This window comes from Drosophila erecta, unplaced genomic scaffold (genome assembly GCF_003286155.1).
Source record: "Drosophila erecta strain 14021-0224.00,06,07 unplaced genomic scaffold, DereRS2 tig00000055-arrow-pilon, whole genome shotgun sequence".
Lineage (NCBI taxonomy): Eukaryota > Metazoa > Arthropoda > Insecta > Diptera > Drosophilidae > Drosophila > Drosophila erecta.
Genome location: NW_020825200.1, coordinates 4576299 through 4592123, shown reverse-complemented (window position 1 = coordinate 4592123; position 15825 = coordinate 4576299). Strand labels below are relative to the sequence as shown.

At 47.7% G+C, this 15825-nt stretch overlaps 1 protein-coding gene across 4 annotated transcripts; it reads right to left on the bottom strand.

Moving 5' to 3' along the window:
* Positions 1-2270: 2270 nt before the first annotated feature.
* Positions 2271-13849, bottom strand: LOC6540622 (ATP-binding cassette sub-family G member 4). 4 transcript variants are annotated; one of them, XM_001968620.3, is made up of 7 exons: positions 13221-13849; positions 10734-11237; positions 5438-5752; positions 3976-5270; positions 3815-3915; positions 3463-3751; positions 2271-3402 (listed from the first exon to the last, which is right to left on the bottom strand). In XM_001968620.3, exons 2-7 carry the CDS (start codon positions 11015-11017, stop codon positions 3191-3193), a joined length of 2496 nt encoding a protein of 831 aa, XP_001968656.1. In that variant the 5' UTR covers positions 11018-11237; positions 13221-13849; the 3' UTR covers positions 2271-3190. The 4 variants fall into 4 exon arrangements, with proteins under 4 accessions (XP_001968656.1, XP_026834550.1, XP_026834551.1 ...); XM_026978749.1 differs by having other exon boundaries at positions 13560-13849; XM_026978750.1 differs by lacking the exons at positions 10734-11237; positions 13221-13849 and adding an exon at positions 5832-7123 and having other exon boundaries at positions 5438-5773.
* Positions 13850-15825: the final 1976 nt, after the last annotated feature.

Genomic DNA, 15825 nt, shown 5'->3' with positions numbered 1-15825 from the left:
CGTGTTTATGTCAGGCCTTTTTTGTTTGCCACAATAATGAGGTTTTTAATAGTCGACCAAATTTGGTAGCGGCTCCAAGGCGAAGGCTTTTTCGCCAGCTCGTCGTCAAGCGGCGTCTATTGCTTTATGACCGGGCCAAAACCATTACCAATCTCTTGGCGACATCGGGAAAAGCACATGACGGCCGAGAAAAGCTCACATAAATCGCTCGCCAAATGGATCGACGTCAGCCAGCAGTTTCCCATCGATGTGTGTGTTTGTCTGCGTTTGCCAGTCACATATGAAAAGCGAATTTTCTCTGGCCGAGCGCAAAAAAAAGCAAATAAAAAAAAGTAAAACGAAAATGTCGGAAAATTCGATGTCGGGGTTGAGAGTGTGCATGGTTTTTCTTTGGTCAAGTTTTCCTGCTGCTGACTGCTGGTTGCCTGCTACAAATATCGGAAAATTCCTTTGAGGATTTGCCACAAAGACGGAAAAGCCGCTGCGGCAAACCTTTGATGATTCCACACACACGCTCTCCATCCCTCTCCGACTCAATGTCTGTTCCTCTGGCATTTTCCGATAGTGTGACAACCCCCTTAAGAAGCCACCCCTCTTCACTCGTGGCGGTGGAAAATGTGAAAATGTTTTATGGCCCGCTTGCTAGCTCGCTTCCTCTCTTTCTCTCCCCCTCTCCCGCCGCTTTTCCGCTTTTCTCGAGTGTGTCGGCTGCTGCTGCTGCTTCTTCACGTACTTAATACTATTTGACTTTTTGGGGGAAAAGCATTTCCCGGGGCAATGTGTGTGTGTGTGTGTGCCAGAGTGAGAGTGGCAGAGAATGTGGATGTGAGTGCTCCTAAGCGGTTTTCCCAGCTGCCTCCGTTTTTGCTCCTGCTTCTGCTGCTGCTCGACGGCCATTCCTGTTCGCCTGTTACATAATTCGCGTAATTTATTCAATTTTGAGAATTAATTTAATTTTTCTTTACACACACGTGAGTTTTCCGCTATCTGGATGTATCCTAACGCATTCTTCGGCATTCAGTTTAGGGGCACACGTTTTTTAACCGCATAAAGGGGATTGTTTTATTCTGAGTGTCACGATACTATTATTCAGGGGCAACTGATCGATCATCTTAATTTTAAAAGTTTTGAGGATCATTTAATTAAGCCATGAAAACTTTCTGAAAATTTCTAAATTAATTTGAAACTATACATTTATAATTTCTTCACATTTGCAAAAAACAACAGCTTCACAGTATAAATTATAACCATCCAAATATAATAATTTATAAAAAATGTATAATACAATTATATATTTAAATTTATTTGATTTAAATTAAGTGACTGTAGAAATTTTACGTTCTTGCGGCGGCGACAGTAATAAAGCTTAATAAAAATTAAATAAAGCTTAAAGAAAATTGTTGAAAGTTATTCCATAATTCTTATGCTTAATTAATGTATTTAAACATATATTTGTTTGTTATGTGATATCCATTTTATTTAATAAAATTGATTTTAACACGTAGCGCCTAAGCATATGCTACATATTTGGTTGCCTTCATTTAAATGGTTCATGAACCGAATTCGCTCTTGCCTATCGAATTCGCTCTGCTACATTGCAACTCGCTAGAACGTTAAACATGTAGAATATATGTAAAATAAAAAACATTTGAAATTCCAAGCATATACACGAACCTCTTCGACATTTTCGAAACGAATTCGAACGCAGCTAAGCAAATTCGAAATAAACAATGCGAACCTTTGCATACCTTTAGGAGGTTGGCGTATAGCGCCCTCTATCGAGTGGGCCTCATTTAAATTTCCTATTAAAATACGACAATTATTATAAATAATTTTCCTCTTAAGGTATCGATGATGTTTTGGATTCTTTATTAAAAATACTCTACCATATTTTGACAGTAATTTTCATGGGTTGTGTGTACAGTAATGGCCATTCTTTAACGTTAATGTACAGGGTAACATGGGCTACGAACTACCGAAATATACAACACACCATACTCAACAGATATTTCCAAGGGCGTTTTCAACAGATTGCTTAATAAATAATTACAATGCTTACAATCTCCTTTCGAAAGGAGCCTGAATATGTTGCCATCGATTTCTGTAGTTAAACTCGGTTTGTGTATCACTCCAATGTGTTTCAGATCCAAAGCTAATACTAAAAAATATTTTGGGAGGGGCTTCGGAAGGAAGGAGAGTGTGCGGCTTAAATGAAAATTGCATTTATTTTGGCATGACAAATGTAGACGTATAAAATTAAACTAAACATGTACTAAATTAAAATGTAATAATCACAAATACGCGCAGCTAACACAAATCCGATTGCATCCCACCGTAAAAATAGTAATTGCTTTATATCACCAGTTGGCCAGGTTCCCTTCTCCGATTTGTTGGTTCTACCTTTCCTGTCCGGGATGTGGATTTCCCAGCCCGGACTGCACCGCTTTCTATCACAAGGGAATGATTTCTGTTTCCGTTTCCGCTTTCTGCTTTCCGCTATCCGTTTTCCGCTCTCCACACTTGCCCTAACTTCCGTTTGCTTGCACGCCGCGTCCTTTCTGGTTTCGAAATCGATTGTCAAAAGAAGAGTGTAGAAAGGTGGTGTATTTGGGAGTACAACTTAGGGACGGAGTGAAGAACGTTGGGAGAAAGTCGTGTCCTAAACTCTGCACCGATTCGGTTTCCGCTTTAAAGGATCTTTGTCTACAATTTGTTATGTTTTCAACCTACTTAAGTTCAGACTCTTTTCTGCTTGGTCACAAGAATTATACCTCGATTGAAGTGTGTGTTGAAGTGGGGCTCTACGTGGGTACTAGTTAATACCTAGTTAATATCTATTCATAGTTCTATGTAAATTCCATTTTGTTTTCTTTTGTTTTGTGGTATGCAGAACAGCTACTGTACGGGTGTATATATATCCATGGGTATATATTTAGAATCGTCTTCTAGATACCGATGCGTTGCGTGTGCATGTCTGTCTGTCTGTATAAACGTACAAAGCGCGACGGGAGAAGTTTCAGAATGCGGTAAAGCTACATCATCTAGCTACAATCCTGCTTCCTTGGGATCCCAAACGCCCCACTATCCACCGCTCGCACTAGGCCCCAAACCCCTTCTATGTACAGGTGATCTCTAACATATGGTGATAATGATAGCCCTAGACTAAGAACAAATCCCACAAGCTGTCCGCTTAGCGGATCATGTGCAGTTTCCATCGCAGCACGAAGTAGGCGATGATGCGCAGGGCAAAGAAGATTCCGATCAGGGCAACGGCGTCCACCCAAAACAGAGCGTTGTCCATGGACATCTCCTCCAGAAACTTCTTGGGCACGCGGTAGTGGCAGTACATTTGATTGCACTGCATCTTGGCCCGATCCATTCCATAGATGGCCACCATGGCACCTGAAAGATTAAGAATAATGTGAGTTACGCATATGTAAAGATAATCAGATACCAACCCACCTTCGAAGCCATAGCGCACATAACTGACGTAGGTGACCCACTGCAGGTAGCCCGGAATGGTGTCAAAGTTCACAAAGAACCCGGAGAACAATATCGTGGGTATGGTCGTCACTGGGCCGAGGAACACACCCGTCTCGATATTCATTCCCGCCCCGATCAGCAGTCCCAGCGACTGTGCCACCAGGGAGTTGAGCACGCAGATCAGCACGAACATCGAGACCCGCTCCAATTCCATTGGCTGTGAGGTTAGGTAGTACACCACCAGGACGTAGACGCTGGAGAAGACAATCTGCAAGAGAACATATAGGATTAGATAATGCTTCAGGCATTATATTGGATGAATATTAATCACCTGAAAGGGCATGTCCGCTATGGTCTTGGCGAAGTAGAAGGCCTTCAGGGAGTACCAGTAGTTGAGATGCTCCCTTACGAACACTGACATTTCGGTGGGAACTGCGAATTAAAGATTCCAGATTATTTTTGGCTGGCAAACCTCGAAATCGATGAACTCACAGGTCAGAATGGTGGGCATCATGGCCGTGAAGGTGGTGAATAGGGAGACAAAGAAGATGCATCCCGCATTGCTCATGATCTTGCTGGCCTCGTTGCCCACATCATAGTAGATCATGCCGATGATGGCTCCAACGATCACGTGGGAGAAGAGGCGCATGTGAGTCAGCATTTTGTCGCGCAGGATGGTGCGGAATGAGCGCTTGAGCAGGATCCAGAATTGCGTCCAGCCGCTGGTGGGGAAACCCGTCTTGTTGGGCAATGTGACCACGCTCTCGTGTGAATCCAGCAGCGAGGTCATGCAGCCCACCACGGCACTGGGTCCACCCGATCCGGAGCCCACCGCATTGTGGGTGCCCTTCGAGGAGCTAAAGCTGCAACTGTCGTCCACGGCATTGGTGGGCATAATGACCACGCTGCAGTCGGAGTTCTGGGACTGCTGCGTCTCCAGCTTCGGTGGTTTCAGCTCCGCAGGATCCTCGACGGGTAACGAGGGCTCCAGCTGCCTGTCCTCCAACGGCGGCTTCTCATCCTCCAGGGTCAAGATGGCCATGGCATTCTCCGCACCGCTGCCACTGCCCTTGACAATGTCATTGTGGCATCCCTTTTGGGCCAGCGTCAGTACATAATCCTTGTGCGAATACTTCTTGCAAGCCCCGCTCTTTACCGCATCCACCAGCTTGGGAACAGCATCGCCGTACTCCCCGGACGCCACCTCCAGGACGTAGTCAGCGGGATTGTGATATGAGGGGCATTCGTAGCCCAGGGATGATAGGTACGGCACCAGGCCCTTCACTCTGCCCTCGTAAACGCACTGGCCCTGGGCCAGCAGATAGAGATGGTCGAACTTCTCGAAGAGTCGCGCCGACGGCTGATGGATTGTGCACACTATGGTGCGTCCTCCTCTGGCCAACGATCTCAGCAGCGATATGAGCTGGAAGCAGGTGGAGCTGTCCAGTCCGGAGGTGGGTTCGTCGAAGAACATCACGGGTGGATTGTTGACCAGTTCGAGGGCAATGGACAGTCGCTTCCTTTGGCCGCCAGACAGATTGCAGGTCAGCGTGTTCACCGACTCCTTGAGGCCAATCGTCTCGAGGATCTCCTCCACCACCACCACCTTGGCGTAGCTGATCATGTTCTTGCCCAGCTTCAGATTGGCGGCCACCATCATGGCCTCGCGAACGGTCAGATTGGCGATCAGCACATCGTCCTGCATGATGTAGCAGGAGAGCTTGCGGAAGCGGCGCAGATTCCGCTCCTTGCTGTTGATCAGTACTGAGCCGCTGAGCTGGGAGGTTCTGTAAAAGTGCGGAGCTCCATTAGTTGGTCATGAAAAGGTGTAGTTATACTATCAGCTTAAAGTCATTTAACAATGACACTACGACATGAAGTATCATCTTTCTTTAAGACAGTTAAGACTGTTCATATCAAAGTGCAACCGATAAAATGGTCTTGGCTGACTCACTTGTAGCCCGCCAGGATGTTCATCAGTGTGCTCTTTCCGGCTCCTGAGGGTCCCATGATAGCTGTGATCTCTCCATTCCGGAACTTGCCCGAGACGCTCTTCAGGATGGTCTTGAATCCACGCCGATGGCTATCGGTCACTGAGTAGGATATATCACAGAACTCGATGTCCACCGGCGGCCGTTGGGGCAGATGGGTCAAGGCGATGGTTCCCTTCTTCTGGCCATTCGGACTGCCACCGCTGTTGTTGGCCACCTTGGGTGCCAAGGCATGGTTGTTGCTGCCCAAGCCGCCATTGCACAGATTGTTCTGGGACCTGAAAGGAAGCAGAGATGAGCTTTGCTTAGTTGTGAGTCATTTCAACTGAATCTCCGGCGCATTGCGTTGATTCCTACTTGGTCCTTTTTTTCAGGGCACTGACACAGCAGCCGTTCTTGGTCAGCTTGGTCTGCACCAAGGACATGGAGCGCTGGTGTCCTGCATCGCGCAGCATTTCCGCATAGGCCGCGGCATAGGCGGCGGACCTCCGGCGACTGACGTCCTCCTGGGATTGGGATTGGGAGGCAGCGGTCTCGAAACTGGAGTTCTGAATGCCCCCACTCTCCGCGCTGACGCAGCGGGTCAACGTCAGCTCCATGATTACTCTCAAACACCCAGCACAACTCACTTCAGCGGTTCATGCCGTGCACTTGGGGTTGATGCCGCCCCTAAACGACCTAAATGGTCAATCAATGGATCAATCAGCAGCGTCAGTCACTCAGTTCCCCATGCGTGCCCCCTCATCACACGGTTGTGTCACAGCCGTCATCCGCCGCCACCCATTCATCCCACGTTGGACGAAGACCAAAGTTCAGAGTGGTTTTGTTTCATTCATGAAACATGGAACGTCTGTCGTACCTTGGCCAAAGAGCCGAGTGCGTTTTCATTAGTGTTCGCTCGCATGCCGTCGACCGACTTCGATTGATAAGTCCGCCGACGCCGCCGATGCAGCGGGCCAATGCCAATTAACATTACATCTTTTGGGTGCAAATTAGTTGAGCTAGTTGGTCGAAATTGATTGATTGGGAAGCCGTCGACGTGCAAAGCAGCCAGTAATCAGCAGTTGCTGGGTGTGCAGCACGCGGGGATTAAAGGTCAGTGTATCAAGCTGAACTACTTATCACTGGCGTGCCGAGAACTCGGGGAAACCTAACAATGTAAGGCGGAACAGTGAAGCCTGCCAGATGGTGGACTTTTTAAAGTGTGGACTGCGTGCTTAGGGAAATGAAGTCCTATAAAAGCACGCTTTCAGTGTGTTCGCCATGGGTTCGTAGTGGGGAGTACTCACTGCATAAGATACAAATGCATCAAGAGATACTAGCCGCCTTTGTTTCCTGCCTATAGGTAGTACTGCTACTATGCCTAGCACGCACTATAGACTCCATTTGTGTAGAGTAAACAATTAGCTCCTGGAATGCGCTGCAATATAATTCCTATAATTTCTATAATTTCGGGCTGCAACTCGGGGCGGTCGTAATGGCAAGACATTAAACTGAAATTGGGGGCTAGACGCGGGGAAAGTCAGCTGTTGGCGGTGGGCCATGCTAAGTGAATACAGATACAGATGCAGATACAGATACATTTGCGATACATACAGATAAACACTCCTATAAACAATTGCTGCTGTGCTTTGTTTTTGCCTTTGCTTTTGCTTTCGAATCGCTTCGCTTTGCTTTGCTCTGCTTTGGCCTCTTTCAGCTACGATAAACATGACTCTCAGTATCGGGCAAGTTGTATCTGTGTGCGTGGTGGCATTGCGAATCATTTCCCGCGAATAACTCGGTGCACGAGCACCCAGAACGGGTACATTTCGAGTGCGCATGCACCCAAAGTGCAGTGCTAACGAACCAGCCTGAACCCAACTCAACGAAGACTCGACGAAGTCTGAGGCACTTTGTCTTGCGAAATGCACTCTGAACAGCAGGGATTTTGTATGTGTAAGCGTGTATCTGTGTTTGGCTTCCGTTTTAGCGGGAGGCAGAACTCCAGTCTTCTCCTTGCAGCCACTCAATGGGATTCAAATGGAGTCGGTCACGCAATCCCTTCCGGGTTCACTTGATTGCTTATCAATCTTAATGCGTGGCAATTGTTGCCAGGTTCGAGGGCACCGATGGCGGCCCTGCTTAATTGATTGATAGCCAGTCATAAAGCAGCAGCTGCTACTGGTAACTGGTAACTGGTAATCACTTGATATCTGCCGACTGCGGCACACTCTAGTTATAGTTTCCACATAGTTTTGTGAACCTTGGGGCCGCGGGGCAGTTACATTGTGTTCGCACCGATTAGGCACAGCCGGAAATATCAGCTGGCGTTAGATCATCCCGCTTAACGACAATTAAGCGATTTATAAATGCCTGGAACGGAGCGGGCGGGTCCACTGCGATTAATAAAAGTATTTATAAAAGCCAGTGTGCCAACGATGGTATCTTGGACAGCAGGAGTGGCGCCTTGCGAAAAGTGCCAATTAAAGCTCTTAAATTCCAGCGTATTCGTGTGCAATTTTCATAAATATGTAGTGAGAAGTCTAGGATCCTTTACAAGCTCTCAAGGAGAACTCAATTAAACGCGCGTCTGTAGTGATTGCTAAGAAAACGTCATGAGTTTTGAATTATAGCAACAAACGGCTGGTTGAGCGAGCACTTTTAGTAATAAACTTTTTATGGTCACTTAAACCCGAACTTTGTGAGCAATTATCAGGCGTTAATATTTCTATATAAGTTAATCATCATTTTTAAGAAAATGAAATTACGCAGCACTTGCCATGGACCTGTCTTTATCAATCCACCTACAACTCACGTGCACTCAAGTCGGCGGCAATTATTCAAGCGTTTTGCATGGGAACAATCATGTGGCTTTAATGCCCGGACCATTTACGTTATTAGGGAAACGCGGCAAGGCCAATCAAATATGCAAACGGAAGTGTGGGGGGCGGATGGCGGGTGGCGGGAAATGGATGTGGGGCGGACGTTCCCGAGCGTGGGAGCAGCTCCTGTCCAGGACCGCTGCTGCTCCCTTCTCCGTGCCCTCGAGGCGGGCAGAAGGTCAACATGCCTCGAGTGTGTTTGCTGGCTGACTTTTGTGGTCGTCCGAGCGGCTCAAGGGTGCACAGGTTGTCAATGGAAAGCGGGGAAAACTTGGGGGACGGCGTGGCGCCTCAAAGTCTAACACTGCACCCAGGACTTTTATCGTTGTCGCTGAGCTGGCGGCAACTTCACATTACATAACCGGCCGGCGTACACGTCGCACAGTCTCGTTCACTTGCCAAAAAATCACATAGACAAAAAGGAAGAGAAATCACACGTAAAAAGTCAGCACGTGGTGGAGCACGGCAACTGCAAACTGGCAGCTCAATAAAGAGGGTGGCGAATGGCTGCTGAAGCGTTTTCCTAATAAGCACATAAATATTTTAGGCCGAAAATCAAACTGACGGAGTGCCGCACACAGACGCGATGTTGCCGCAGGACTAAAAGGCTGAAAAGCCGAGCGGAGTCCAACTGCTGACTGCTGACTGCGGCACGACGTTGGACAGCTTGGCGGCTTGTTCGATTTTTCCAGGCGTGCGGCGCCGCGAGGTCCTTCTGCTGTGCTGCTGCCACGTGAAGGGGTATATCGGCTGCACTGTGCAGCTATGTGGCAAGTTGCGTGCATGGATAGTTCCGAGATTTACTCACAATACTTAAAGCTCTTCAAAAACTACAACTGAATTCATATATACATATATGTATGTGCACGGATTTTGAGAAAGCTTAAAAACACTTTGAAAGCTCAAGGATGTTTTGCCATCTCCTTAACTAATTATGTTTCCCCAAAAATATTAGCACGACTTTTCAAAACTGTGGTCATTTCGGGCTCATCTCATCTTACGGTTGATAGGATAGAAAACCCTGAGTAGAGGGAAGCCCACGTTCGGTGCTGCTCGAAGGACCCCCAGGACCTGCTTTGTCTGCCTCCTGGTATTGTTTTGCTTGGTCTTATGGCTTTTACGGCTTTTTGCCTTTTGGCGGCGTTTCATTCACTGTTACTTGTTTTTTCTCTGCTTTCCCTCGCCGCACATTGTACATACGTGTATGTGCGTTTGTTTGTGGCCTATTATTTATGGCAGCGCCGACAGTGGGCCTGAAGGGGGTGGACCGGGTCGAAAGGACACGCAGGATAGGTTGGCATTTAAGGCGCTCTTTATGGCCGCCTTCCTGCTTGCTTCCCATCGGGTCCTTGGACCTGGGAACTGGGAACTGCGACCTGGCCGCCAACCAACCTGATTGCTGGAATTGTGCAGCATTCAGGGAGGGATGCTGTCCTTCAAAAGGCCCCAGCTGCCCACTAGTTTAATTACGTTGGTGTATCTGCACTGATTGGTTCGTGGGCGTGTTCCAGTACCAAGTACCAATAGATTTTTCATTTGCATTTTAATTAAATTGGTTAGCACAAAAGTCCAGGGCTGATGGGCAGACAGTGTGTCAGTGTTTCAGTGTTTCAGTTCAAATGCAACTTAAGACGCAGGGTTTTTGGTTCTTGAGCAGCAGCTCTAAAATTTCTATACAACTTTGCATAATTTATGAGGAGGCGTGGCTGGCACCATTACCCTGCTGACACGCGATTTGTGAGACGGAGGGCGGAGGACGGAGGACGGAGTCGAGCCATCGATTTTCCAGGCAGTTGCTGCCTCTTCTGCTGCTTCTGCCCTTCCTCATCCGGCGCACCTCAAATGTCCTGGCGGGTGGCATGTTCCAAGCGGATGGCAGATATGAGCATTACAGATGCGTGCTAATTTTGACTCGACGGTCTTATTAATAGCTCCCTCCCGAGATCCCACTCCCCACGAATCGCTTTGATTTTTGTAATGGTTTTATGCGCTTAGGTGTTAAAAATAGAAGTGTCACCTCAGCGGAAAAACGACTTCTGACAGCGTGATTAGTTGCTGATACTGGGCCGCCCTGCCACCCACCTAGCCACTTGCCGCCCACAGGACAGCCAGTGTCCTTGGCAGGCAGGAGCGGAAATTGCCGAGTGGCCGCAGGAACGAATGCGATACTACCCAGCAGTTCAGGGTCAGGGGACGCACTTCAGTCCGCCACCGCCATAATCCCCACAGCTGGAGTGACAGGTTCCTGGGTAACCCGAAACGGCCTCCTAATCCCGGTTAATGCAATTATGCTTAGGTATACGATGATGTGCAATTGGAAATGTGTTACATCATTGTGAGTCCGGTACGTAGTAGTCTTAAAAGAGTTTTATGTTTCATAAGTCTAGCAACTCACCCGTGGCTGTTCTGCTTCAGGTCGTTAGTCAGCTTCAGTTGGCTGAGGAGGGGCACTGGCTCCTGTTTGGGATTGGGACTCGGATTCGGATTCGGAACCAGGCTGCCGCTGCCCGTGGAGAGCGTAGATATGGACATGTTCCCGCTCGTGTAGAGAACGGCATTGGGTGCCGCGGTGGCCGCCGAATCGGAGACCTTGTTGGGACTCTTGGCCGCCGGCAGGATGACGGCGTGGGAGGAGCACTTGTCCACCAGCGGGACACTGGAGGCCTGCAGTTCGTTCATGGCGCTCGTTTGTGTCGTTTTATTTGAGAATGCGTTTAGTTCCTGCTGCAATCGCTATTGGCATATGGCGTCAGCATTTGGCTCAATTGATTTATGCTTTATATTCTTGTGATAAGTATTTTGCGACTTTGAATGCTGCTTTTTAATTGAATACACTCGGGATTGGCATCTGCATTGGAAGTACACGTGTAAAGTGGGCTGCACCACTCAGCTCTCAGCTCTGCAACGAAAGGGAATTGGTAAGTGGAAAGCGATGCAATTCGAGCATAATTTAAATGAAGGTGTTGCCCATATCGATTTGACGAGCTCACACAGCCAGATGCGTACATGAAGCACTCTTAATATTACATCACAGCCCAGGAAGTACCACCTCCCCTCATCGCCCGGTTCTAAAGGTCTCCGGCTCAATAGTTGCTCAATGGCAGCTAGCAGCATGAATTTCTAATTACTGAACAATGCCCAGACACCGATACAGACACACCTACAGATACAGATACAGACACAGACACAGACACAGATATATTTACAAACACAGATACAGATACAGATACAAACACAAAGGCCAGTTGAGAAACGACGACAGCGTCAAGAACAACCGATAAACGCTGAATTCAATGCCAGACACTCGAGGGCTCAGGGAATGGGCTTCATAAACAGCTGTATTCGCAGTCCGGCCAGGGAACACTGACCAGTGCACCAGTACCAGGCACCATTGGAGATGCGGTGGTTCCCAGAGTTCGTAGCTCTCCCAAAGTCCACTGCAGCGGGAGTGGAGAGCTGGGTTTGCTTGCACTGGGAACCAATTTTGCAGGTGGCCGTCTGATAAGATTTCCTACTTGTGCCGTTCGGCGATGAGAATTCCGACTACTCCTACACTGGGGTGAAATGTTATCAAGCGGATCAGTTGAAAAAAAAACGTATGGGGAAAGTCTGGATCCTCTGCAAGATTTCAAAATACATTTACTTGTATATTCGAGAGTATGGTTGGATAAACTTTTTGCTAAACAAAACTGTGTTTATGTTACCAACAAAAGTTTCTGCAGAACTTTGTACTATTTGCATATCACGTGTTTTTGCGTAGCACAAACCCAAATATCTTCTCATCACAAATAAATTTCTCTCTCCTTGTGACCAAGCCAATTCTAAAATCAGTTTTGTAATAGGAAGCAGTTTTCACGCGTTTATAAATTGAGCACGTAAACAAATTAGGCGGATGTTTGGTATTTAACAACTGAGTTACTTGCTCGGTTATGCAGTTCTTTTTTAGAACATGATAAATACGCCTACATACGGCCTATGGCAATGTGTACTTAGTACTAGGAGGGCGAGTTTCTCTCAGTGTACACGGGTTTCAATTCCAGATTTGTTTGCAGCTCGCTTCGCGATTGGCGATTAGATGGGCAGACCGATAGGCTTCCTGCTACAGGCTTCCTTTTCGCTAATCGCCGGAGATGTAAGGCGCGTAGTCGCACACACTGCGAACTATGGTTATATGGCCCTCGTTGACTGGACTGGATGGCCAGCTGTTTGTCGGCCAACGACTCGTTATCTGGGCACAGGGAACTGGGCACACCGGCCCACTTGGCACACTTGGCACACTCGAAACTGGCCACGCACAGCGACGGATTGACTAATCTGGGCATCAGGCAGCCGGACGATGGGGAGTTTTGAATCTTGGAGTCTTGGGGCCTCCGAAGTGGGCACTGCTCTCACAGATTTCGTGGGTGCATGACCCGAGATGAGGTCCTACCCTAACCGTAATCGAAGTAGGTCAGTCTGCACACTCCTCGCGAGACACTGACCCCCGAAACTTGGGCTGGTGCTATCTGGTTTTCAGTGCTGTTTTCCTTCTGTTTTTTTCGGGTGGCGTGAGCGGCTGAAGACTTCAACCTGCACAGATGTGTCATCTGCTATTAACAAATGGCGTGGGGCATAAACATTTGCAAACAACAGCCACCGCCGGAGAATTTTGCAAAGAATTGCTTCTGAAAAGAGAGCGCAGGCGCTCTGTCGCGATACAAACGGCAGGAAAACATTAAAGATACATATGGGTCTACACAAGGGCAGGGGGGAGGAATGTTACATGTAACTCCGGCTGCGGAGTTTATTTTGGTGGAGGGTGGTTGGTTGGCTGGCCAAATAAATCTGCGACTGCAGATTGCAGCAAGCCCGAAAAAGACGCAATTACTCCAGTCGAGCTCACCTTTGGATTTCTATTGAGATGGGGCCTATTTCCGAGAAGAGCAAAACACCAATGGCATAAAACGTGTTTTTGGTTTATTGGCATTATACTCGTATATTTTTTGGACGCTGCCAGAAGAGACCGTATTCACTGTACTGCTGCCGCGCACATTAGATACTTTTCGGAGCGCCTTCAGATACTCAGACTGCGAGATACTCGTGCTCGTGCCTTGCCGTCTTTGTTGTACTCTGTGTTATGGTCGCGCTAGCCAGCAAACAAACAAACAACGCCAGCTATTTAAATGCGCCACAATTCAACGGGTCTACGGTAGTGAGAGCAACAGAACCGAAATACCATTACCAGATGGTAAGCGAAGCACTCCAGGAATACGCAAAAGTGTATCTTGGGCCTGGGCGAAACGTGTTTTCACGCAGCACGATCCGATCCGTTCTGTTCCGATTGGACTCGATTCAACTCGATTCCTGCCCGAATTCCCGCTCGACCGCAGGAGGGGCAACTACATTCAGGCAGCGCGAACGACGAAGAACTGAACGCAAACGCAAACTGACACTGAAACTGAAACTGCGGCGGCTGCTAAGCTACCAGCTACCAGCTGCCAGCTGAGAGCGCTTTCGCTCGCGAGCATACGTTCTGGTATTCTGGCGCTTTGGTACTCGTATCTGTATCTGTATCTGCATTTGCATCTGTATCTGTGTGAGCCAGCGCAGCCATCCGGATACCGCCAGTGCTGCCTGGCTGCGTGTACCTGCTGTGCAAATGGTTAACCCTACACTCGGATACTAAGTATGTGTTGAAATAATATTCGGTACAACATTTATTGGCTGCTTGTACCTATTTCTTAATTTATCTACCGCTGTGCTGAGTTATGTGGATAGGTAGATTGGGTGGTTACTGCATCTATAGGCACAGATAGAAGATACTGCCGTATAGATACACGTTGTATCTGCCTCCAATAAACCAGATACTTTCCATGAGCCACTCGGTACAGGTACAGTTACAGGTACAGGTACAGACGAGAGTGTCTACCATCACTCGGATACTACGGGTGTTTCGTCAATGGGGAAGTCGCAGCGCTCTCGCTTTGTCCAACGTCCAATTCAAATGCTGGCATACACTTGAATTAATCCGCGTGTGTGTGTGAGCGGTGGTGCGCATGGCGCATAGGTGTGCGTTGGCGTTCTGCGCTCCGAAACAGCTGACTGTAAACACACACAAAGAGCGGCGGCCCAGTGGGAAATCCAGTGCGATTCGGGTTCAGCTGCACTTGGATTTGATGGAGCGATACTCCCCAGAGAGGCGCGGGCAGGGAGCGCGGGGTACACGGCGAGAAAAGCGGTTATTTCGAAATTAAATTAGGCAAACCTCTTTTTTTAATAGCTGTTAAAGCTAGCATTACCAAGTGCCAGTTGACACGACTTACGTGCACGACTTAAAGTGTAGATCAGTAAAGTGCCGATAAAGAGATGAACTTTCCCCAGTGATCAGCTCGATTTCTCGCTCTGTAGTAGCTGGATATTCCTGAGCAGCTTCATTGTTTTCGCTTACATTAATAGTCTGAGTGATAGCGAACTTTGAACCTCACGATCGCAGAACAAAGCACTCAGCCAAACAAAAAAACAAATGCGATTTCTTCGAATAATGCGAGTGGCGGCAAGTGGGGAAGGAGAGGGGAGGTGATATGAGTAATCCTCCCCCCTGTTTCCACATTTTGTCCCCTATTGGGTTGCATATCATATCTCAAACAAAGCCAAAACGTGATTCTATACTTCCAGCAGCGAGAATCGAGGAAAATGGCGCAGTGGGGGGAATTGTAATCGCATCGACCTTAATATTAGTTTGTTTCGTATCAGCCGCCAATTGTTTTCAGCTACTACTTATTTAAATGAAGTGCCAGCTCCGACCGAAGCCCATGTAGCACCACTAATATGTGGAACTGAGTGCTAAGCTCTGCTGGAAAATATGAAAGTGCCAATGGACGATAGGCAATGGTTTCAGTTTCGGTTTCAATGGCTTTCATGGCAATGGGAATGCCCTATTAGTCTGGAGTGTCATTGAGTCTTATCAGTTAATGGGATTGCCTTTTGCTTTCAGCCAAGTGCAACTGCACTTTCCGTAATGTGTTGCGAATCTGGCAGGTACGTTTGGCCATTAAGCCATCTTGGGTGCAAATTGCAGTGCATTCGAAGTACTTTCAGGTGTTTCTCCGGACTTCAAATCTGGAATTGCAGCGATGGGTTCCCAAAACATTTGTCCGTGCATAACCAAGTGCTCGGGAACGTAATGGATAGCTGGCTATAAGCGAATGCAACGTCAGTGGGTGGACTACGTGCCAGACAAACCGTTTTGGGGGCTGTTAGAAAACCTTTTTTCAGAAATCCCGCGGTGACTAATATTCAAATCTAGCCATCCGTAACGGAAAAGCTCTCAAGCGCGAAAGCTTCCTACAGAACATAGCTTTCGACTTAAGCAGCTTGTCGATTTCGAAAAAGCCTATGCCGAAAAGTAGTGCCTATAAGGCGGTTCATTTGAAATGAAGCCGAATGGAATTAGTTATCAGATGTGTTCCAAGTTTTCAGTGTAAACTCCCTATGAAGTACCATTTAAG

What these genes read in the sequence shown, in the direction of transcription:
- LOC6540622 (XM_001968620.3), bottom strand. Translation starts at nt 11,017, where the DNA reads ATGAACGAACTGCAGGCCTCCAGTGTCCCGCTGGTGGACAAGTGCTCC. An exon ending in CTGAAGCAGAACAGCCACGG is followed by an intron (nt 5,753 to 10,733) that starts GTGAGTTGCTAG and finishes GCTTCCTTTCAG; the next exon opens with GTCCCAGAACAATCTGTGCA. An exon ending in AACATCCTGGCGGGCTACAA is followed by an intron (nt 5,271 to 5,437) that starts GTGAGTCAGCCA and finishes GCACTTTTACAG; the next exon opens with AACCTCCCAGCTCAGCGGCT.